Source organism: Oncorhynchus kisutch, unplaced genomic scaffold, assembly GCF_002021735.2.
Source record: "Oncorhynchus kisutch isolate 150728-3 unplaced genomic scaffold, Okis_V2 scaffold3813, whole genome shotgun sequence".
NCBI lineage: Eukaryota > Metazoa > Chordata > Actinopteri > Salmoniformes > Salmonidae > Oncorhynchus > Oncorhynchus kisutch.
In genome coordinates, this window is record NW_022265758.1 from 1 (window position 1) to 16,098 (window position 16,098).

At 44.8% G+C, this 16,098-nt stretch overlaps 2 protein-coding genes across 2 annotated transcripts; both read left to right on the top strand.

Moving 5' to 3' along the window:
* Nucleotides 1–8: 8 nt before the first annotated feature.
* Nucleotides 9–5,667, top strand: LOC116371886 (ATPase family AAA domain-containing protein 2-like; the record flags this gene model as incomplete). The annotated part of the gene is made up of 13 exons (XM_031821022.1): nucleotides 9–49; nucleotides 249–435; nucleotides 1,490–1,675; nucleotides 2,225–2,360; nucleotides 2,522–2,718; nucleotides 2,934–3,093; nucleotides 3,251–3,373; nucleotides 3,553–3,699; nucleotides 4,075–4,529; nucleotides 4,632–4,698; nucleotides 4,823–4,944; nucleotides 5,227–5,355; nucleotides 5,464–5,667. Coding segments are annotated over 13 exons (1,983 nt in total), but the record flags the coding sequence as incomplete, so codon positions are not given.
* Nucleotides 5,668–5,771: 104 nt separating this feature from the next.
* LOC109884238 (zinc fingers and homeoboxes protein 1) lies at nucleotides 5,772–12,327 on the top strand. The gene is made up of 6 exons (XM_020476231.2): nucleotides 5,772–6,313; nucleotides 6,805–7,087; nucleotides 8,430–8,926; nucleotides 9,090–9,311; nucleotides 9,536–9,697; nucleotides 9,828–12,327. Exons 2-6 carry the CDS (start codon nucleotides 6,925–6,927, stop codon nucleotides 11,319–11,321), a joined length of 2,538 nt encoding a protein of 845 aa, XP_020331820.2. The 5' UTR covers nucleotides 5,772–6,313; nucleotides 6,805–6,924; the 3' UTR covers nucleotides 11,322–12,327.
* Nucleotides 12,328–16,098: the final 3,771 nt, after the last annotated feature.

Here is a 16,098-nt window from a genome sequence, read left to right on the forward strand (position 1 = left end):
CCGGTCTCTCTCACAAGCCAAGGCACTGGGGCTTCCTGCATTTCAGCAGGCGAGTAACAGGTTGTCCATGCACAGAAATCCTTATTCCAACTGTGTCCTTCTCCCACTCCTCCCTGAAGTGTGCACGGGACATCTTTGAAATCTGTGTTGGGGACTGAAGTGTACACTTCATGAGAATGGGTATTGAGCTCCGGTCTTGTAAAGTATTTTATAGTCTTTTTCTCTCCCCTCTCCCTCTGTTCTCCCAGGAGCGTGCTGAACCAGCCCACATCGTACCGTCCCAGGCTGCTGCTGGCGGGGCGTCCTGGGTCAGGTCAGAGCAGTCACCTGGCCCCTGCCGTGCTCCATGCCCTGGAGAAGTTCACAGTTTACACCCTGGACATGGCCGTGCTGTTCGGAGTCAGCACCACCTCTCCAGAGGAGGCCTGCGCTCAGGTACTGACCCCCCTCCCCTGGATCACACCCTGTTTTCTGTATAGTGCACTATTGAGCCCTGTGCCATCGGCCATGACAGTCGGAGTATATTTAGTCTTTCCTTGAGTCCTTGATTCTTCACATATTTGGAGAAGGTTCTAGGAGAGAGGAGTCAAGGAGTCAAAGAAAGTCTTTTGAGATTAACCCAGAGATGGACAGTATTGAGGTCTTGTATTGATGACCCAGAGATGGACAGTATTGATGAACCCAGATATGGACAGTATTGAGGTCTTGTATTGATGAACCCAGAGATGGACAGTATTGATGAACCCAGAGATGGACAGTATTGATGAACCCAGAGATGGACAGTATTGATGAACCCAGAGATGGACAGTATTGATGTCTTGTATTGATGAACCCAGAGATGGACAGTATTGATGAACCCAGAGATGGACAGTATTGATGTCTTGTATTGATGAACCTAGAGATGGACAGTATTGATGAACCCAGAGATGGACAGTATTGATGTCGTATGATGACCCAGAGATGGACAGTATTGATGAACCTAGAGATGGACAGTATTGATGAACTAGAGATGGACAGTATTGATGAACCCAGAGATGGACAGTATTGATGTCTTGTATTGATGAACCAGAGATGGACAGTATTGATGAACCCAGAGATGGACAGTATTGATGAACCCAGAGATGGACAGTATTGATGAACCCAGAGATGGACAGTATTGATGACCCAGAGATGGACAGTATTGATGAACCCAGAGATGGACAGTATTGATGAATCCAGAGATGGACAGTATTGATGAATCCAGAGATGGACAGTATTGATGTCTTGTATTGATGAACCCAGATATGGACAGTATTGTTGAACCTAGAGATGGACAGTATTGATGAACCCAGAGATGGACAGTATTGTTTAACCTAGAGATGGACAGTATTGATGAACCCAGAGATGGACAGTATTGATGTCTTGTATGTTTGGACTCGTAGCTCTTCTGTGAGGAGGCATGCAGGTCCATATAAACACTGTTCTGTAATGATGTTTCGTTGTGTTGTAGATGTTCTGTGAGGCCAAGAGGACGTCCCCCAGTATCCTTTATATCCCTCACATCCAGCGGTGGTGGGACACGGTGGGGTCTGCTCTCAGAGCTACCTTCCTCAGCTTGTTACAGGACATCCCCTCATTCTCACCCATCCTGCTGCTGGCCACCTGTAATGTCCCCCACAGCAGCCTCTTCCCTGAGGTAGGTACTGTAGACACACACCGCCCCACAGCAGTCTAATGGGATGTAGTGAACACACCACCCACAGCAGTCTAACAGGATGTAGTGAACACACCGCCCCACAGCAGTCCTAACGGGATGTAGTGAACACACCGCCCCACAGGCAGTCTAATGGGATGTAGTGAACACACCGCCCCACAGCAGTCTAATGGGATGTAGTGAACACACCGCCCCACAGCAGTCTAACAGGATGTAGTGAACACACCGCCCCTAACATCACCAACATGGCAGTGTATTTTGTCTGCTGTGTGTTATGTGAGTGTAGGATTTTGATGTTTTTTAAGGACTCTTGGAAGATTAGTCCAAACGTGGACTAAAAGAGATCCTAATAAAATCGAATCACCAACGGGACACAAGCCCTAGAAAATGTGCACTCATTCCCTCCCCGTGTGGGAGAAGCTGGAGGGTTGGAATTGGGCTTCTGGGCAGGGGATCAGTCAGAATGATCTCGTTCATTCCCATTCAGCTGAATGTTATGTTCACTTGGTGAATCCCCCCCCCCTCTCATAGGTCCAGGACCTGTTCTGTGCTGAGTATGGAGAGGTGCTCCAGGTTCAGGTCCCAACCCCACAGGAGAGAAGGAACTTCTTTGACGATCTCATCCTAAACCAGGCTGCCAAAGCTCCTGCATCCCAGAAGAAAGCAGGTAAGACTGCATCATACTCTGAGATATTCTAGTGGAATCCTGGATAATGGTCCAAAATGGTTAAACAAGCTCAACTTAAACTAGAACGTTCTCTGTACCAAAGCTGTCAGCACTAGCTCAGTCATGTGGTTAGTCACTAACCTCCCTGTTCTCCTCCCCAGTGCTTGCAGCCCTGGAGGTGCTTCCTGTTGCTCCCCCTCTTCCCCCAAGGATGCTGACAGAAAAGGAGCAGCAGCGATTGGAGGAGCAGGAGGAAGACACTCTCAGGGAGCTCCGCCTCTTCCTGCGTGATGTCACCAACCGCCTCTCTCAGGACAAACGCTTCAAGGCCTTCACCAAGCCTGTCGACCTGGAGGAGGTGAGACTGACCATCAATTGCTGTAAAAGTGTCTGTGTTCTAGAGGGGCGGGGATGCGTCCTAGAGGGGGGCCGCGCACTGAGCCATAAATAAACATCAGATGAGGGTTAAATAAAGAGAAGAGGCCAGATGTTGTCTAGACATGGACATGGTAGAATCTCTATCACATGGAGAATGGCTGACCTGTTGTTTTGATGGATCATGGTCTTGTCTAGGTACCTGACTATGCTACAGTTATAGAGCAGCCAATGGACCTGTCCACTGTCCTCTCCAACATCGACACTCACAAGTACGTGACTGTGAAGGAGTTTGTCCACGACGTGGATCTCATCTGGAAGAACTGTCTGGAATACAACCCTGACAAAGATCCTTCAGGTAGGAAATAGGTTTATCCAGAATTTTTACAGATGTTGTATTCCTGTTCATGGGAGAATGTTTCCTTTATTTCATAAATTCATGTATTAATTCAACTAATCATTCATTATTTCATTCAGCCAACTATTAATTCATGAATCAATCCATTCATCATCAGATCGTCAGATCCGCCACAGAGCCTGTGCTCTGAAGGACACTGTTCAGGCCATCGTCAAAGACGAACTGGATGAAGACTTTGAGAAGATCTGCGAGGATATCAAGGAGTCCCGCAGCACAAGAGGTCAGGTGTTATTCTATTGGTGCAGAGTAGTTCCAGAAAGATGGTTCTAGAGTAGAAATGCATTTTATCTTTTAATTTGTTCAGGGACCAGTTGATCTGTTCTGCTGCTCTCCTGGATGGATGAAAGAAGAGCATTCCTGATAGATTTAAATATGAACTGCCTCTCTCTTTACTTCCAGGTTGCTCCACTTCAAGGTTCGCTCCATCCTACTATCACGTTCATCCCAAGACCAGAGCAGTGGATGCCAAGAGCACCGATGCAGCAGGCCCCTCTAAAGAGTCTACCGCTGCTGCTCCCTCAGCTGTGACCACGCCACGCCCTTCAGGTTAGCAAGCAACTCAATGTACAGACACACAATGATACACAGGTTAGCATTTCACTACTCTGCAGACAGACTGTTTCCACTAGCCCATAGAGAATGAGCTGCGGAGAGCTTTACAGATCTATCCTCTACTGCACAGGTTAGCATTTCACTACTCTGCAGACAGACTGGTAGTTTCCACTAGCCCATAGAGAATAAGCTGCAGAGAGCTTTACAGATCTATCCTCTACTAACTGCTGGTAATGAGGGATGATAATGGTAATGAGGGATGATAACACCGTGTCAGTTTCTCTCACCATGTTTACACTCATCATTCAGTCATTCATAAAGTTGGTTTTTGAATTGGCTTTGATTATCTGGTCATCTGCTTCTCAGCAGCTCAGAAGAAGAAGCGCAGGAAGAGCCGCTGGTGCAACGGCATCATCAGGAAAAGGTCCTCTCCTCACACTTCTAAAGACCACTCTGCTGTGGTGGAGTCTGGAGAGGAAGAAGAGGAGAGGAGAGGGGCAGAGAGTGAGGAGGAGGAGGAGGGGGGTGATGCTGCAGCAGAGTCAGGCCTGGAGGAGCTGGAGATCACTGGGGCTGAGGAGACCCCCATGGAGCAGGAGGAACCAGCCCAACAGGAGAACCAGGACAGACAGCCCATGGAGAAAGACACTAAGGACAGCCAGACCACGGAGGAGGCTAGCCAGGCTACAACGGAGGCTACCCAGCCCAGGGTGGAGGAAGCTGTGGAGGCTAGGGCTGGAGACCAGAGCAGTGAGGGCACCCAGGACCCTGTAGTGGTGGTTGGAGCCCAGGGAAACCACTTCTTACCAGAAGGGGGAGATAATGTATGTTATTTTGTTGTAAAATGGATGTTGCTTTTTGTATGGATGATTCTCCTGCTGAATTGATTTTATTTTTCTGTTTAAACTTTTTCCTCATTCCCCCAGGGGCAGGTGTCCTCTACAGACAAAACTGAGCCTCAGAGAGTGGAAGTGGACGAAGAGAATACCACAGGTGTGCAGCCTCCCTTCCCACAATGGACCCCCCCCCCCACACACACACACACACTATCTGTTGTTTTTAAGTGAACTTTGTTGAATTGTACACTCACTCCTCCCCTCTGTCCTCTTGTCAGAAGTAGGAGTGAGGCGTGTGACGCGGGGCTTGAAGTACCAGGGGATGCAGCAGGTGATGGATGTTGACCAGGAGATACTGGACCAGAAGACACAGCCCCCTGTGGTTGATCACAACAAACTAAAGGTAAACAGATTATCACTGCAGCTGGTCCAGGGTCAGGTCGTCGCCCGAGCCTCCTAATGGAGGTTGTCAAATGATCCTAGATCTGTGGTTAAGGCAACGAGCCAGTGGCAGTCTATTGGAATTGTCATGTCAAGCCATGTTTTGGCTTGACAATGACAGCAATAATGGATGTGCAAGAGCACAAATGGATCTGGAATCGGACAGAGGCACCTTCTTCCTTTAGACCAAGATGGAGGATATAAGACCTCTGTGCTGAGCTGGTTTTCTGCTCCATCATTTCAGGAGCTGCTTCAGAGAGCGGTGTCTAAGACTGAGGGATATGAGGTCTATCAACTGGAGAAGCTATACGCCTTGTTATGTCAGAGTATCTACAGACATCGCAAAGACTACGACAAGACTGCCCTGCTGAAGGTTTGTCATTCTATACATTTTAATTTGTATGAACTTATGAAACATATCATTGAGCAATGCCCCATAAATTGAGTTATGTTTTCTAATGTTTTCTTATTCTCTTTCCAGGAAATTGAAAATGAAATTGAAGATTTTTCATAATGAGTTTTATAAAATAAAGATGTAGCTAGTCATGGATTGCACGTATTTCCCGTTGTCTAAATGTATAAAGAACAAGTCTAGAACTATATTTTGATAGAAATATACAGATGTGTATTTCCTAACAACTTGTATACTGGTGCTTTTATTTAATTAAAGTGTTTTTTTTTACAAGTATTTGTTCCTGTGTCTTGTTATACCATAAAGGCATGCCGACATTGATGTGTTAATTGGTTGAAAAATATCTATTACCAGTTAAAGCGGAATACAAACTGAGCATGGTGCAGCCTCAGGTTATGTTTTTTTGTCGTCAGACGGTAACGATAAATACTGTATGTATACAAACGTCAGGACCGTCACTTTTTAAATGCTTGTATTGGTTGATAGACATTTTATTTGAAGCAACATTTCTCTATGCATGCGTGACAGATGTCGCCTTTGAATGACGTCAAGACGTACCGCATTAACGTGATGACGCCGCTTAATCATTAAAAACTGCCATTAAAAAAACAACACACTGTGATATAATTTGATGGACAAATGGCTTACTTGAAGTGACTAATGTCGTGGCTTCCTGCCTTTTTTAAATACGTCTGTAAAGGGATATCAGTCGGGAAAAGAACTGTTGCAGCGAAAATGTTACATGTTTTCATCTGCAGACAGCGGTGAACTGGACTCGCCTGCCTCCGAGCAAAACTACTGCAGTCCGGCAGAGCGCTCTGGCTGAACTGTACAGGGGTAGGCTAGCTAACATTAGACGAGAACCTAAGACAAATTGCGGGGGGCAGGAGAGCCTGCGCAGAAGCTACCTCTTGTCCTGGTAAGTACACGCAAACTCAGCTGCTGTTCTGTGGTGGCTAGCTACAGTATTTGGCTTCCAGCCGCAATGTCTATCCCAGGTGTAAACTGGCTGGCTAGATGCAGAAATGGAAGCTAGGTTAGTTAGCTAGATCTGGATAGCTAGCAATCTAATAAAATAATCAATTTGCTATAGTCACACTGCTTAGAAATATTTTTTTTCTACATAAACAAATGACATTTAAGAGCAATTTGGTCCAATCGTATTGTAAATGACCAGCTACTACAAACTAGACAGTTGCTACAAACAAGTTGCACTAGTGTGCAGAAATAATCATTGTAATAGGTTTCGCATGCAAAAGGTGGTATAGCTAGGACACATTTCAACTTCACTGTAATTACTGTACAATGAACATACTATTACCATTATACAGTAATCCATACAGATTGTAGCTGTTCAAGTGAAGCTATATTGGATGGAACCTGTCAAATACATATATTTTTTTATTTCAGTCCACAGATGAAAATATTGGAAGTTTTAGTATGTGAATCAAACCGTCACTAGCGGAAGGTCAAATCCATTCCAGACATCTCTTTACACAAAGTTATCTTGGAGGATAGCCTACCTACAAAATGGCAAGCAGGAGGAAGTCAACAACACCTTGCATGGTCCTGCCTTCTAACGTGATGGAGGAGCAGGATGCAGACATGCAGGTGGAGGAGGGAAAGGATGGAGCTGAGAGCGCTGCAGAGGGACTTACAGACACCGCTGTGGTCTCCACTGACCCAGAGACAGGTGGGGAAGGGTTTTATTCATCTTCAACATGTTGCTCACACCTGTTTCTTGAAATGTTAATCACCTGGCTCGATCTTGACTGGCTGCATCACCGCTTGGTATGGCAACTGCTTGGCATCCAATCGCAAGGCGCTACAGAGGGTAGTGTGTACGTTCCGGTACATCACTGGGGCTGAGCTCCCTGCCATCCAGGACCTTTATACCAGGCGGTGTCAGAGGAAAGCCCTAACAATTGTCAGACTCCAGCCACCCAAGTCCTAGACTGTTCTTTATGCTACCGCACGGCAAGTTTGGAACCAACAGAACCCTGAACAACTTCTACCCCCCCCCCAAGCCATAAAACTGTTAACCAATAGCTACCAGGACTAACTATCTGCATGGACCCTTTTTGCACTCTTGACCCATCACTTACACTGCTGCTACTGTTTATTATCTATCTTGTTGCCTAGTCACTTTGTCCCTATTTATATGTACATATCTGCCTCAATTACATCGTACCCCTGCACAATGACACGGTGCTGGTACCCCTTGTATATAGCCTAGTTATCTTTACTCTGGATATAATCAAATCAAATGTATTTATAAAGCTCTTCGAACATCAGCTGATATAACAAAGTGCTGTACAGAAACCCAGCCTAAAACCCCAAACAGCAAGCAATGCAGGTGTAGAAGCACGGTGGCTAGGAAAAACTCCCTAGAAAGGCCTAAACCTAGGAAGAAACCTAGAGAGGAACCAGGCTATGAGGGGTGGCCAGTCCTCTTCTGGCTGTGCCGGGTGGAGATTATAACAGAACATGGCCAAGATGTTAAAATGTTCATAAATGACCCGCATGGTCAAATAATAATCACAGTGGTTGTCGAGGGTGCAACAAGTCAGCACCTCAGGAGTAAATGTCAGTTGGCTTTTCATAGCCGATCATTAAGAGTATCTCTACCGCTCCTGCTGTCTCTAGAGAGTTGAAAACAGCAGGTCTGGGAAAGGTAGCACGTCCGGTGAACAGGTCAGGGTTCCATAGCCGCAGGCAGAACAGTTGAAACTGGAGCAGCAGCACGGCCAGGTGTTATTATTTTTCCTTTTCTCTTCTCTTTATCTCTGCGTTGTTGGGAACGACCCGTAAGTAAGCAGTCTACACCTGTTGTTTACCAAGCATGTGACAAATAAAATGTGATTTGATTTTGTTCTGTAGGCACTAAACAGGAGAAAAGCTTTTGAAACCTATATGAAATGCCCATATTGACCTACTGTTTCAACACCGATCTGCTATGGTGTGCTCTACTCCTGAAAATGACCCTTGTTCTCTGATGTAGTTAAACTAACATAGCTGAGCAATTTACTTTTCAGAGCACGACATCAGTCATTCCAGCGGAGAGGACGGTGTCACCTGCACAGGAGGGAAACGCAGCAACCAACCAACCCTGGAACAGACGCTCAGTGACCTTCTCTCGGATGGGGGTTACACACAGCATGAGACGGAAGAGAGCGATGACCCTGCATCAGCTGGCATCTCACTCAGCAAAACCCCCATCATGAAGATGAGGGGTAAATCGGAACCGAAGAGGATCGCCGTGTCTCTGAAAGCAGCCGAGGAGAGTGACGGGATGGGAGAGAGTGAAGGGGAGCAGGAGCCTATCGAAGCACCTCTGGGGCTGGGTTCCCTCACTCCTGTAGAGAAGATGAGCCCACATTACACCGAGTCCATGAAACACAGTGTTCTCCTAAACATTCCCAATATGATGTCATCAGAGCACAAGAAATCCTCTGTCCTCAGCTCCAATATGTCTGGACTCCAGCTCCCCCCTGGTCTGGCCCAGGTCCTCTCAGCTCTGCAGGCCCAGCAGGTGATCATATTTTCAAATTCTTTGAAATTGTAAATTGTATAAAACAAATCACCTTTCACTGCTGTTGATACTATGTAATGTTACTGATAAATAAGTGACTAAAACCTCTCTCTCTGCTCTCTACTCTCTCTCTTGCGTTCTCTTTCTCCCTCCCTCCCGGCAGAGCGCCCAAGCCCAGCTCCTCATCCCCGTCAGCAGTATCCCCTCATACAACCAATCCATGGATACCAACACAGTCCTGGTCAACACCTACAAGAAGTTCCCGTACCCTTCAGTATCAGAGATCATGGGTCTGTCGGCTCAGACCAAATTCAGTGAGGAACAGATAAAGATCTGGTTCTCTGCCCAGCGTCTGAAGCACGGGGTCAGCTGGACACCTGAGGAGGTGCTTTTTCTGCTAGATTCATGTTTGTCTTCTACCAGAGTTACATTTTTGGGGGGGACATAGTGTTTTTATTGTGATTTAAAAAACAAACATTTTCACTCATTGAATATATGTTTTCATTGTTGTCGCTCTATTGAAGGGGGACGCTTGCAAGTACGCATTTCGTTGTACCATTTACACTACGTCTATCCTGTGTATATGACAAATCAACTTTTTGATTTGAGGTGGAGGAGGCTAGGAGGAAGCAGTTCAACGGGACTGTGCACACGGTGCCTCAGACCATCACTGTTATCCCGGCCCACCAGCTCTCTGCTGCGGCCAACGGCCTGCAGTCTATCCTCCAGACCTGTCAGATAGTAGGGCAGCCAGGCCTGGTTTTTACACAGGTTGGTACTTATTGATGACATTGTGGATGATGTAATGTAATATTTTCTGTTTATAGTTTCTCAACTCAATATGTCTTGTCAGTTGTTGTAATATTGTGGAGTGAGTGAAACTTTTCTAAACTCTGAACAGGTTGGCACGCCTGTGACCACACCCATCACCTTGACAGTAGCAGGGATGCCAAGCCACAGCCTGGTCCCCAAGATGTCCTCCCACCAGACCAGCCCAGCGGTCAGTGAGATGAAGAGAGCCACCACTGTCCAGCCTCCCTCCCTGACCCCACAGGAGAACTCGGCCCTCAGCGCCGACCACTTTGGAATGCGGCCTAAGAAGTCCAAGGAGCAGCTGGCGGAGCTGAAAGCCAGCTACCTGAAGAACCACTTCGCCAGCGACGCGGAGATCGCCAGGCTCATGATGCTGACCTGCCTCACAAAAGGGGAGATCAAGAAGTGGTTCAGCGACACGCGCTACAACCAGCGCAACTCCAAGAACAGCAACGTCATCGTGTTCCATGACAGCCAGAGTCCCAGGGGTCACGGCAGCGGCACCACCATCGTCATTGACTCCAGCGACGAGACCCCTCAGTCTCCACCACCCACACCATCTGTCAAAGAGAAAGAGCCACGCCCCAAGACCTGGAACTCCTTCCCAGACTTCACATTGCAGAAGTTCAAGGAGAAGACAGCAGAGCAGCTGGTGGTTCTTGAGGAGAGTTATCAGAAGGGAAGCACTCCGTCTGATGACGAGCTGACCCGGCTGAGGACGGAGACCAAGCTGACCCGGAGAGAGATCGACGCCTGGTTCACAGAGAAGAGGAAGGTAGTGGAGGCAGAGTCACCTGAGCTGAAAGCAGAGCGGATGGAGAGCGAGGCCACCTCGTCTAGAAAAAGATCCCAGACCCCTCCGTGTGGCCGGCGGCCAAACAGGGGGGACAAGAACATTGGAAAGAAAACCCCAGAGCAGCTCCACGTTCTGAAGAGTGCCTTTGTCCGTACCCAATGGCCCTCCACAGAGGAATATGACAAGCTGGCAGAGGAGAGCGGGCTGCCCAGGGTCTACGTAGTCAACTGGTTCGGAGATACCCGGTACTCCTTCAAGAACGGCAACCTCAAGTGGTTCTTCCACTACCAGAGCGGTAACGTGGAGGGACTGAACGGCAACAAAAACAGAAAGAGGAGGATACGTAACCGAGGCTGGGGGAGGTCTCGGAGCAGGAAGGCTAAGAGGTCAACCAGCACGGAGAAGTCACCACCACTGCCCCTCATCAAGTTAAAGTCTGGGAAAGACATCCTGAAGGAGTATTACCTGAAGCACAAGTTGTTGAATGAGCAGGACCTGGATGAGCTTGTGACCAAGTCTAGTATGGGATACGAGCAGGTGAGAGAGTGGTTCGCTGAGGTACACAAGAGGGAAGATATGGGTGCTGATCCATTTGGGGATGTTGAGGTAAACGAGGACCAGCAAGAAGAGGAAGTGTTGCTGGGTGAGAATGAGATGGCACCTGACGAGCAGGATGACACTGTGGTGGGTGAGGAAGATGAGGAGGAGGAGGAGGAGGATGACGACACTGATGAAAGTGATTCTTGGGAGCCCTCTCAGGGTGCCAGAAAAACACAGTCAGAGTAATGAAGGACAGCTGGGCTGTGTTCATTAGGCACCAAATGGACTGAAACAGGGAGGGACTACATGGAATTGTCCAATTTAGAAATGCCCAGTTTCACTTTCTGTTGCAAAACATTTTGCCATGGTGTGCCCAAATGAACACAACATTAGATTTAGTCAAACAGCACAAACACATTTCGCTTTCTCGTACGTATTTTAAAAGGTACTGTCTGAATGCAAAGACTGAACCATAATATCCCACCAACACAAACGATATGTGCACCTTTTTACAGTGCTAGAGTAGCGCCATTAAGTCAATCTAGTCAAGAATTGCAAACCAGTACTTTAAATACCTAATTTTATACGAATTGGTCAGACATTAAAATGCTGAAATTCAATTGATAATACAATATTTGATATGATGATAATTAATGGAAGATTAACATTTGTTAATCTACAGTATTCGGCACAGTTATTTATGTGCAATTAAGAGGTCCTTTTTTTAATGGCTAATGTCTCTCGTATATATCCCTATTATTATAGAGATTACAAAGTACTGTAAGTACATTCATGGAATGAATGCAATGAGTCGTGAAATCAGATTATATTATGGGTTCCCATTGAAATTGATTGGAGGAACTGCGGTGCCAAAGTTAACTATTGAATGTGGACTCCTGTGCTATGAAAGACTTAAAAACCAAGGGACTCGAGAGTAGGAGTGCTGATCTAGGATCAGTTTAGCCTTTTAGATTCTAATGAGTCCATAGACTGACCCATGAGCTCGTGTGAATCCTTAAAGAGATGGTTGGGGCTAAGGCTTAAGAGGGTGTGAACAAATTCCAGCTCTCTGGCAAGTGTGAAAAAAAAAACCTTAAAGCTTTTTTTGCAAAACTGGTTATACAAGAATAGCCATTTTTAAAGCTCCATAGCTTTCTCCAACTGTAGTGTATAATATACCATTACGAAGCTCTGAGTCTGTACTTTTGTACAATGTAAAAGATGACATACATACTCTAAGACGCTTTATGAGTACGGACCTGGAGGCCCAGTATGTACAGTACCAGTCAACAGTTTGGACACACCGACTCATTCCAGGGTTTTTCTTTATTTTTACTATTTTCTACATTGTAAAATAATAGTGAAGACATCACAACTATGAAATAACACATATGGAAACATGTCGTCTCCAAAAAAGTGTTATATATTTTTTTTATTTTAGATTCTTCAAAGTAGCCACCCATTGCCTTGACAGCTTTGCACACTCTTGGCATTCTCTCAACCAGGTTCATGAGGTTGTCACCTGGAATGCATTTCAATTAACAGGTGTGCCTTGTTAAAGTAATTTGTGGAATTTCTTTCCTTAATGCGTTTGAGCCAATCAGTTGTGTTGTGACAAGGTAGGGGTGGTATACAGAAGAAAATACAGAGTCCATATTATGTCAAGAACAGCTCAAATAAGCAAACAGAAGTGACAGTCCATTACTTTAAGACATGAAGGTCAGTAAATCCGGAAAGTTTTCACGTTTCTTCAAGTGCAGTCGCAAAAACCATCAAGTGCTATGATGAAACTGGCTCTCATGAGGACCGCCACAGGAAAGGAAGACCCAGAGTTACCTCTGGTGCAGACGATAAGTTCATTTGAGTTAACTGCACCTCAGATTGCAGTCCAAATAAATGCTTCACCGAGTTCAAGTAACAGACGCATCTCAACATCAACTGTTCAGAGGAGACTGCGTGAATCAGGCCTTCATGGTCAAATTGCTGTGAAGAAACCACTACTAAAGGACACCAATAAGAAGAAGAGACTTGCTCGTGTTTCCTGGCCCAAGCAATGGACATTAGACCGGTGGGAATCTGTCCTTTGGTCTGTAGGCCAAATTTTAGATTTTTGGTTCCAACCGCCGTGTCTTTGTGAGACGCAGAGTAGGTGAACGGATGATCTCTGCATTGTGTAGTTCCCACCGTGAAGCATGGAGGAGGAGGTGTGGGGGTGCTTAGCTGGTGACACTCTGTGATTTATTTAGAATTCAAGGCACACTTAACTAGCATGGCTACCACAGCATTCTGCAGCGATACGCCATCCCATCTGGTTTGGGCTTAGTGGGACTATCATTTGTTTTTCAACAGGACAATGACCCAACACACCTCCAGGCTGTGTATGGGCTATTTGACCGAGAAGGAGAGTGATGGAGTGCTGCATCAGATTACCTGGCCTCCACAATCACCCGACCTCAACCCAATTGAGATGGTTTGGAATGATTTGGACTGCAGAGTGAAGGAAAAGCAGCCAACTAGTGCTCAGCATATGTGGGAACTCTTTCAAGACTGTTGGAAAAGCATTCCTCATGAAGCTGGTTGAGAGAATACCAAGGGAGTGCAAAGCTGTCAAGGCAAAAGGTGGCTACTTTGAAGAATCTCAAATATAACATATTTTCATTTGTTTAACACTTTTTTTTTTTTTGGTTACTACATGATTCCATGTGTGTTATTTCATAGTTTTATGTCTTCACTATTATTCTACAATGTAGAAAATAGTAAAAAATTAAAGAAAAACCCTTGAATGAGTGGGTGTGGCCAAACTTTTGACTGGTACTGTATACTGTGGTGTCTCTGAAGGAAACTGACAGTGTAGCACTTATTATTGTGCACTTTGCCCACTACTGTATTAAAGACATGCTCCGGAACTTTTGCGACTACCAAGTATTTTTTTAAACCTCCTGCTTTGGACTGGACGTGTCAGTGTTCAGACCTCCCTCGCAAGGTCTCTGTGTTCTATGCCAGTGATGTGAGGTAGTTCACAATTTAGCTGAACGCTACATTCTGAACTACTGGCTAAAATGTATACAAAAGTTCCGGAGAATCTCTTTAACATGTTATTGTGGGGGGGGAAACAACTTTGATTAGTCACCTTATATCCCTTATCTTTTTAATGGCTTTAAGAGACCAAATCTCTTTCTATATGAGCTCTTTATGAACGCTGAAGTATTGATGTATTCTGCCTTGTATTGTCCTCCTCTGAAATGATTCTATTTTCAAGAGGATGCACCTTATTGACTTTACCCTTCTCCTCGTGGATCAATTCTAAAGTTGGGTGTTGATATGACACACATGAAAATCAATGGGCTGTATGTGGCCTACTGTTTCCTGCACCAACCAACTGGCACAATGTGGGTCCCTAATTGTAATCATGTGAAACTCTGCTGACTTGGAAACGTGTAACGTGAGTTTGACTTACGTATAACTTGTATTGTTTTTAAGCCTGCAGTACTTGTATGTATGAAGACTAGTGTTGGAGGACTTGATACAGGGCTGTTTTCAAACGAGTGTTTTTCTAATGTATGTTCAGATGCATGTTTGTTTTGCTTTTATTTTGAAAACGTTTGCAGACTATGCTCTCCCCAACTGGCATTTTAAATGACAAGTTTTGACATGTGCACATTAGTAGAACCAAGACATTGTTGCTTACCTGTAAGCCATGTCCTATATGCTCTGGTCACTGGGTTCCAGCCTGGCCCGGACCTGATGAGTTACCAACGGTCTCTCAAACTATTCTAAACATGCTTTACCAAGTTCTAGAATCTCAATCTAGAATCTATTTGAAACATCACAACATTTGACAGAAAAACGGATGGAACCTTCGGAACCTTTTTGAGGAGACAAAACCTATGTGCCTGCATGGCTCATTCTTCCTGAGCAGGGTTTCATCAAGACTTGACAACAGAAGAGGTGGAGGAGGAGAAGATCGTGGATACCTCATGCTCATCATAAACATTTCAAATTGGGCAGCATGTTATGCTGTGAAATCGTTAACGTTTTCATGCAGGAACAGTTATTTGTACCATAGTTAAGGTAAAAGATGCATTTGAATTTTGAGATCCATATAGTGCATGAAATAATCACCTGACTGCAGAGGAAACAGCATTATGTGCTTGTCTTAGAAAAGTTGTTTTTAATGGTTTTATAATCTTTATTTATGATTAATCCTGTCTCTCAACTTCAACTAATAGCTTGTATGGCGTTTTACTGTTAATGTGTAAAAATATACTTTGCCTTCAGTTGGCAACTCAATGTATCCACATTGCTCTTTTTTTTTGTACAGTAGACGTGACATTGTGACCATAGTACATGACTGTTTTTATCCTAGTACAATAATTCTTACCTGTCTGTCTTTGCTATTTCTCAATATTTAGAAAGGTGCTTGTTTAGTACTAATACCCAAAAGTTGAATACATAACTTTAATACATGTTTTAACAGTTTTCCTATTAGATTGTGCGCACACAATATTTGAACCTGTCTTTTAATATACTATTCTGCTAGCTACAGCTATAATGGATCATGTCAGTCAGTCTCCTTTCTCCTACTGTATTTATTAAGTTATCTATGAGAAGAATGTTTGGCTCAATGTTTGGTTTCTGGATATGTTGAGGTGCTTTGGGAAAAGTGAGAGGGTTTATTTGCAAACGTTATGGTAAACCAAGGAATTTTTCATGTTGAGACAGAGTAGCCTTGGAGCTGAAAACTCAGTGGAAAAAGCTTTAGTCCCCTGAGCCATAGACTTTGCAATGCTTTTTAATTGAAATCAAACTGTTTTTATTTTAGGCTGTGGCTTGATTTAGACAAATATATATTTTATACTTGTTTTGAGGACAAAATACAATACATTTGGACGAAAAGGCGTGTATTTTGGTGTCTTATAAAATATTTAACTTCAAAATATGACTGGAGTTTCTCTTATAGAAAATATTACAGCATTTCATTGAAGAAAGAAAAGCGTCTGTCATTGGAACATATCACCCGGAA